At 38.4% G+C, this 8,597-nt stretch overlaps 2 protein-coding genes across 2 annotated transcripts; both read left to right on the forward strand.

The window, feature by feature from the left end:
• Positions 1 to 648: 648 nt before the first annotated feature.
• On the forward strand, positions 649 to 3,296 carry LOC110891350 (3-dehydrosphinganine reductase TSC10A). The gene is made up of 3 exons (XM_022139041.2): positions 649 to 1,301; positions 2,137 to 2,284; positions 2,772 to 3,296. Exons 1-3 carry the CDS (start codon positions 774 to 776, stop codon positions 3,068 to 3,070), a joined length of 975 nt encoding a protein of 324 aa, XP_021994733.1. The 5' UTR covers positions 649 to 773; the 3' UTR covers positions 3,071 to 3,296.
• A 1,050-nt stretch (positions 3,297 to 4,346) lies between these two features.
• On the forward strand, positions 4,347 to 4,685 carry LOC110888933 (3-dehydrosphinganine reductase TSC10A). The gene has a single exon (XM_022136428.1). The coding sequence runs from the start codon at positions 4,347 to 4,349 to the stop codon at positions 4,683 to 4,685; it is 339 nt and encodes a 112-aa protein (XP_021992120.1).
• The last annotated feature ends 3,912 nt before the right edge of the window (positions 4,686 to 8,597 follow it).

An 8,597-nucleotide genomic window follows, 5' to 3' on the forward strand; every position in this document is an offset into this window, starting at 1 on the left:
GTCATTTCTTTGTGTTTTTGGTGCATTGCGTTTTAGAAAAATGTCATTTTTTAGGTTTTTTTTTTTCATTGCGTTTTACGTAACTGGTGGTTTTTCTATTGCGTTTTACGCAACTGGGTTTTAATTTTTTTTTAAAATATAGCAATAGTATACTCGTTTTAAAGAAAAAAAAACGCTCGTTTTTTTGGTGCAATTTTTATAAAAAAATAATGTCGTATGAAAGAGTTATTAACGTTTAAAAAATGGGGGGGAATTGGAGGAGAGAGAAACTATTGGCTTGGATTGACTAGAATGCCCTTGAACAAACTCACGCGCCTCTTTTATTCTTTTCAATTTCCCTGATTTAATCTTAGCCCTTGATTAACTTAATGAATGGTCAAAATCACTTCCTATCCTTCCTAGCCAAATAAACTTCCTATTGTATCTCCACCCATTTAAAGTATCGTATACTTTTTCTTTATCTTCTTTAAATAAAAATATTGATTTTTTCCTCTTTTCCCAATCCACCACCTTATTTAAAATATAAGTGGACCATACACTATTATTTCTTCCCGACACAAAAGCAGATTGTTCCTTGACACTACCCTTAAAAACAATACAATATATAAAAGGTAGATATATTCACCATTTCTATACACTTCTACACAACTCTACTCTTTTATCCGGTCACCAGAAACTACGCTTAAAAACAATATATAAAAGAAATTTAGATATATTCACATTTCTCTGCACTTCTACACAACTCTACTCTCTTCTCCGGTCACCAGAAAAAAATGTCCGGCACCGATCTCTCACTCCTCTTACTTCTCTCACTCATCCTCCTCTTAATATTCCTAAAACTCATAACCCGCCCACACCCCACAAAAATCCCAATAAAATCCCGCCACGTGTTCATCACGGGCGGGTCCAGCGGCATCGGCTTGGCGCTAGCACGCCAAGCCGTTGCCGAGGGTGCGCGCGTGACAATCCTAGCACGTGACATCACTAAACTAGAACAAGCCAAAGCCTCTATCCGGGCTTCTACTGGAACAGAAATTGATATTGTGTGTGCGGATGTACTTGACTTTAACGCGGTTAAGACCGCGGTTGAGAGTGCGGGTGTGATAGATGTTTTGGTATGTAATCATGGTGTGTTTTTTGCGTACGAGGTTGAGAACATGGAGATGAATATGATTGAAAATATTATTGGTGTGAATTTGATTGGGAGTTTTAATATTGTTAAAGCCGCGTTGGCCGGAATGAAGAAGAGGACGGATCGGAGGCCGGTTTCGATCGCGTTTATGTCGTCGCAGTTGGGTCAGGTAAAACCGTTTGACGGGAAGTTTTTTTGTTTTTTTTTGTTAATAAAAGAAGTAACAAACGAATATGAAGCAAAAAAAAATGTTTGTTTACAATGGCGAAGCTTGAGATTTCCGACCGGAGGGGGCGTAAGTCACCGGACCTAAAAAAATTCTATAAAACTGGGGGGTCGAAAACGTATATACCCAAAAATTTCTATACAAAAACTATATACTCTCCACTACTGAGCGAAAAGTTCGGGAAGGAGGGGTCAGCCGCCCCCTCCCGCCCCTTAAAAGCTTCGCCAATGTTTGTTTAGTTAAGTGAGCAAACATGAAGTTGTGTTTGTTTATTTACGCCGGTGGACGTTCATTTATGTTTGTTTATTTACGTTCCTTTATGTTTGTTTGTTTATGATTGTTTACGTCTTTATTTAAACTTATTTATTATTTATTAGTAATAGTAATTTGGTGGTGATGTATCAACCCATCACCAAATCGAATAGGCCTTTGGTAATCGGGTAATGATTTGTACAAACGAACTTGAACATGGTTTTTTTTTTCTTTGTTCATTTACGTTCGTTATGTTCGTTAAGAATTTAACTGAACGAGCGTAACCGAACACGAACATGTTCATTTTCTTAATGAACAAATACAAACTAGAAAATCCGTTTGTTTAAATGTTCACGTTCATGTTCGGTTGTTTGTTCGTTTAAAGTTAAACGAATGAACATAAACAAGCCAACTTTGTGGGGTTTTTTTTGTGCATTTTCTTTTGTTCAAAGTTCTATATCTCTTAGTTTTATTTTATGCTAATTGGAGGATTTTTATGTTTCTTGATCCACATTTTCAATAATAGGTGGGCATTTATGGTTACACTGCTTATTCAGCTAGTAAGTTTGGCCTAAGGGGTTTTGCAGAAGCATTGCAACAAGAAGTTATTGCTGATGACATTCATGTTTCACTTATATTTCCACCCGAAACCGATACACCTGCCCTTGCCGAAGGTTCAATCCCCCCCCCCCCCCCAAAAAAAAAAAAAAAAATCTCATACTTTTTACAATCTAAGATTTGTTTGTATGGCGGCCAGCAGGCCGGGGTGCAAATGGGCCGAGCTACTCGAGCTTAGCTCGAAAAAAAAAAACTCGAAACGAGCCAAGCTTAAACAAGTTCGAGCCTGAGCTGGCTCGCAAGCCTAAACAAGCCAACTATTTATATGATTTTTAATTGATTTATTAAATATATATTTAAAAAAATAATTTTTGTTATTTATAAAATTATGGAAAAATAACTATATTGTACCAAAATAATAATTATAATTAATATAAATTAATTAATAAAAAGATACATGAGCTGAGCCCGAGCCGAGCTCAAGCTTTAGAAACAAAGCTCGAGCGTAGTCGAGCTCGGGATCAGCTCGGCTTGGCTCATTTGCGCCCCTAGCGGTCAGCCATGAAAGTGAAGATATTCTGATAAATGTTTCGGTGGTTGCAGAGAACAAAAGAAGGCCACCATTGACAAACATCATATTGGGATCTTCGGGTTCAATGAAAGCTGATGAGGTGGCGAAGAAAGCCTTGAACGGCATCAAATCAGGATCCTTTTTCGTCCACTGCAACTTTGAAGGATACTTGATGTCGATAATGACTGCGGGTCTGTCTCCACAGAGATCATATCTCATGGCGTTTGTTGAGGTGGTTTCTGTTGGCGTGTTACGTATTGTTGCATTGTGTTTTCAGTGGACTTGGTATAGAAGCGTCGAAAAGTATTATGCGAAGAGCAAGCGCGCCTAATGTTTGAAAAGAATTGGAGTTTGTTGAAGAAATTGTCACGGTCTAATAAATAAAGGGGTTATTATGTAATTGTTTTATGTTTAAGGGTTTGTTTGTGAATGGTTAACTAACTAATTAACAGACAGTTAGTTAGTTAATTAGTTAAACCAATGTACTTGAGTCTAATCTGTATGGACCATCAATGATTTGAGTGATAATCTGGAAATTGAAGTTAATTTTGCTTATATTTTATGGTTTTCACTAAAATTATGGTCATAGACAAATCTCCATTCAAAAAGAAAAAAAAAACAAGGGGACACATATAGCACACATGTGGATAAAGTTGCACAAAATAAATCAGTTGAGGCTATTATTGGTTAACATATCAAATTAGGGGCTCTTTGTTTAGGTCTTAATGAGACTCTTAATGGTGTTTAGTATTTAATGGTTCAGATTGTCTGTTTTGCGAGTAGAGTCTTGTTTGTTTTGCGAGCAGAGTCTGAATAGTTCAGACATTTGCCTTTGAATGGTTAAGCATTATACTGAGTCTGAATGGTTAAGACCTTTAATCTGAATTGGCTAGACATTTGTCTCTGAATGGTTAAGCATTATACTGGCTCTTAATGGTTCAGACCTCTTACTGGTTTAAGAGACTACCTCTTAATGGAACCATTAAGAATTTTACCAATGAGAAGGTAGAAGAATGTGACATGTGATGATTTAGCATTCAGAGGTTACCTCTTAACCATTCAGACTTGAGGTTACCTCTTATTCATTCAGAGGTTTTAAGAGGTTTTAAACCATTAAGAGGTAGCATCTGAATGGTCATTAAGAGACCACCAAACAGCCCCTTAGCATTAATGGTTCAGACCTCTTACTGGTTCAGCAACACGAGGGGTGCTTAATAGTTAGGGGTTAACCAGGGATGAGCATTTAGAACACGAACAAGGCCTTGGTAGCCTCTTAATGACCATTCACTAACATTTACACATATCCGTCCAATGGTGTTAACCAGGGATGAGCATTTAGTACAGAGTACCAATATCGAACTGGTATCGTATTGGGTTTTCTCGGTATCGATTCGGTACCCACTTTTTTGCATTTTCGGCACCGGTACCGATAAAATACTACTTTTTACCTTTAAATACTAGTACTGAACCGGTACCGTACTCTACCAAACATTGTCGATATATATTACATGTTCCACTTCCATTTCTTTTTTTTGAACGGCCAACAAACTCAATCCCGAGCACTCTCGGTTCCACTTCCATTTCTATATTACATTTCTACCCTCCTCATGGCATACACAAATCTCTCACTTCTTGCTCTCTGCATGCTCCCAACATTCATCCTCATAATCTTCCTTAAACTCATACTCCGTCCACACCCCACCAAAATCCCAATCAAATCCCGCCACGTGTTCATCACGGGCAGCTCTAGTGGTATCGGCTTGGCTCTAGCGCGTCAAGCCGCAGCTGAGGGCGCTCTGGTCACTATCTTAGCTCTGGATTATAACCTTGAAGAAGCCAAAACCTCTATCAAACTCTCCACTGGTGCTGATGTCATTATGTTAAAAGCAGAAGTATGCGATTTCGGAGCGGTTAAGGAGGCGGATCAAGGTGTGTTTGTGGCATAAAAGGTTGAGAAACAGGACGTTATGGAGATTGAAAGAATGATTGATGTAAGCTTAGTTGGGATGTTTAGGTTAGTTCTCGCTCCTTTAGAGAACAAACTTATATATGAGGATCAAGCTCGGGCTCGAGCTCGTTTAAGTTTAGCTCGATTCAAACTTTTAGCGAGCCAATTTTGAGTATCTTACGAGCGGTTTGGCTTGTTTACATCAACTGCCGATTAGCTTTTATTACTGTAACACCTCGAAATTTTGTGTCCAATAATGTATTGACACGTGTCTTGAGTTACACGTGGCATTTAATATTAAATAAAGGACTAAAGTTGACAAACCTTGAAAGTATGTAAATTCGAGGGTTATAAATGTCAAACAAGGGTAAGTATACTGTATAGTAAACCTAAACGATGCTCGTACCTTCAAACGAATAAATCATGGATCGTACGGAAGCGAAACGCGGAAGAAAGTGAGAGATTACAAGCTGCAGGGGTTAACTGTGTCAACATGTTTAATTATACCTCTGAGTGACCCTTTGACGTACCCGAGGCTTTGTAACAGTAAAATACGCTCACTAGAATGTACTATATAAATTCCGCGAAGTTCCGTTTTAAAACGAGAAAGTTATGATCAAATTCGTACGAGAAGGGTTAAAAGCGTCAACAATGAAAGTTAAAGCTTTCCGAATAATTAACAAACTAACCGGGGACTTAACAATGCGGGTAAATAACACGAGGCCCTTAGTTGTAAATAATCGAGGGCCAAATCGCAAAGTTACCCCTTCAAACCCGAAAGGTCAGGTTATTAATTACCGAAGATTTCGTTATTAATTACCAAGATTTTGGCAATGATTATAAAAGATTCAAAAATCTTGAAAAATAAACCTAACGCGGGCCGCGTAAAGGTTACACATAAGTTAACGCGGGCCGCGAGCCTTCTGCAATTACGCGTTATGTTATGAGAACTCAGGCGACCCGCGTACAAGTCTGCCTAATCTTCCATGCGGGCCGCGTGAACCATACATATGCAGAAAGTATGGGCAGATTCAATGATTTGGCTTGTAGACGAACTTGTGAGCAATCAATGAGGCATGGGTGCCCTCTACCTGACCCCTAGCACCTTAGGACACCTGCTGAACATCCATACTCACTTGTAGCCTGAGTTATAATGATCTAGAGGTCATTTTTTCACTATAAATAGGCCTACATTGTGCATAAGTTCATCACACCTCAAAACACATCTTCTGCTCATTCCTGAAGCTCCCAAGTGTTCTTCTATAATTCTAAGTCGTGCTCTAAGTCTCTGTAAGTATGCCAAACCTTCTATGGCCTTGTTTTTGCTTAGTTTAGCTTAAAAGTCAATCCGTCGTAACTAACGATTGACTTTGCGATAAATCACGAATGGTCCAGTGAATTGTCGAATCAAAAGTAGTTATGTGTTGGTATTTATGTGGGTAATAAACCTCTAAAAAGGTTCCCCCTTATCACCACTCTAACTAGTTCAAATGTCGAGTCAAACGTATACTTAAAAAGTCAACAGAAAGCCATTTTTGCGATTCTTGCATAATCTGTAATATAGATGATATGAAACCTGTTTGAACACTTATAAAACATGATATTAAGTATATAAACTTGTCTAAGCTCGTTTGATTCGGCCATTTGCTATATTGACCCGGTTCGGAGCCGAATGTCGCAAAAGTTTGACTTTTGCTTTGACTTCAGTTCTGACCCGTTTTAGTGCAATGTAGATATGCCTTAGGACTCTCTTAAGACCAGGTCACGTGATGGTATCACCCTCTGTGACCGGTTCGTTGTTTGTCCGAGCCTTTTACGCATTTCCGTTAATTGCTTAAAAGTTGACCGTAACGCCCTTTTCAAAATAAAACGAGTATTTCGGACACGTGAAGGGATCATAACCTTGCTTATTAAATTCTAAGCATGTCCCTAAAGTTTCACGCCAATCCGAGGTCTAGAATAGGAGTTATGCTAAATAGCGCAATTAAAAGAAACTTTTGTAATAAACGGCTCGATTAGCATAACGCCTACCTAAACCAAGATTTCGTCACCAAACCTTTTACTCACTGTTGTAAATTAATATTTCGGGATTTTTAAAGATTTTTAATCATTTTTAATCTGCTCATAACCTACGGTTATGGCTACGGTTCGGTAAATACCGAATATGCCCTTTTCGGCCAAAACTTGAGTTCTATAAAGTCTTTTGACCCGATTCCAGTTGCTACTGATTTTAAATAATAAATAAAGTATTTTAGACTTTATAAACTGATCGGGAAACTCAGATTTCCTGTAGAACTCTAAAACCCTTTTAAAAGTCTTTAAAATGACCGGAAAACCCCTACGGGGCGTATAATAAACTTAAACTCGTTACGGGCATCGCGGAAGGTATCCTACTGATACCACAACCTCTTTAAGGCATATTGACTTGGGAAACAAGTGTAGGACTCTTACGGTTACCCGTTGCGCCTTTCGCGCGCACGGTTCAGCTTATGTAACTAGTTTACATAAATTAGCCGATACGGGTCAAACCATATTATTTTGACCCCAAAGTCCAGAGTGTGAAAATTAAACCCATATAAAACAAGTCTTCGAACTTGTTGGGTCAGAATCACATTCCATTCTCGGTTCTCGCCTTTCACGCGATTAAACCGTATCTATCCCTTGAAACTGACCGGTCTAGGCTACGGCTAATATAAAGACCCGTTAGGATTCTAATAGGTTATTTTAAAACCTTCGTTCCAGAATAGGAGCCCCAGTAAAAGATATCTGTGATTTAATCAATTAAGGACAATACTTGCAAAGGTAAATACTTTTAACTTATTTTCCGTATTACGGGTTTGGGTTACGGTATATATAAAATACCGCTTGATCGAGCATCAAATCTTCCATCATTTGGTGGTTAATTGAATAATTTGATCGGCTCGTTTAAACAGTCTTGTTACTTAAAAGCCTTTTGGGGAGGTTAATGACCATGTCCCGGATATCCTAGGCATCATTTTACGAAATGGCCACGACCTCGACATCCGGGTGTAGGCGTACACCCGGCATTATGTCTATATTATTAAAAGACGTAACCGTTGGTTTACCCACCTCGGTTTTACGCAATGTGGTGTGTATATTGATCTTTAACCCGGACTAGATCCGGGCTACTGAACGCAAAGAAGGAACATGTAATTCGTTCACAAGATTATAATATTAAATAATTCTCCCAAGTTATAAAAGAGTTTGTGCCTTGTGCATTAAAATCAATTTTAATAAACATTTTCAAAAGTGTCGGTTGAATGTATTTACCAGTGTAAACTGACGTATTTTCCCAAAAAGATTAAGTGCATGTACTACACGTAATCGGCTGGCTATAGCTCCTTAGCATCTTAAGAAGTCTCGCAAGCTTTGATGCCTTGTCTGTTGAACAATATTTTTATCATTTTGATCCCCCTGTGGATACCATTCGACTATTGTGATACATTCGATATTACAATCAATGGTTGAATTATATTTATCTTTATGCTTCCGTTGTGCATTCATATAATTGTGTGGTTTGACTATATTGTTGCCAACTACGTCACGGTAATCCCCCACCGGACCCACCGGTGATACACGTGGAAACCGGGGTGTGACAATTACTTATATTTTTTTTTTGTTTTCAGAATATTTAGTTATCTATATGAATTACACTAGGGGTGCTAAACGGGTCGTGTTCGCGGGTTGGCAGGTTCAACCCGACCCGAACCCGAAAACTTTATACGAACCCGAACCCGAAAATTGTGTCATACCAATGAACCCGAACCCGACCCGAATATTCGTAGGTTGACCCGAACACGACCCGTTCAACCCGAAAACTTTTATTTTTTAATTTTTTTTACACAAATTAATGTATTAAATTTAAAGTTTACTTAAAAAACACAAATAT

This window comes from Helianthus annuus, chromosome 11 (assembly GCF_002127325.2).
Source record: "Helianthus annuus cultivar XRQ/B chromosome 11, HanXRQr2.0-SUNRISE, whole genome shotgun sequence".
NCBI classification, from domain to species: domain Eukaryota; kingdom Viridiplantae; phylum Streptophyta; class Magnoliopsida; order Asterales; family Asteraceae; genus Helianthus; species Helianthus annuus.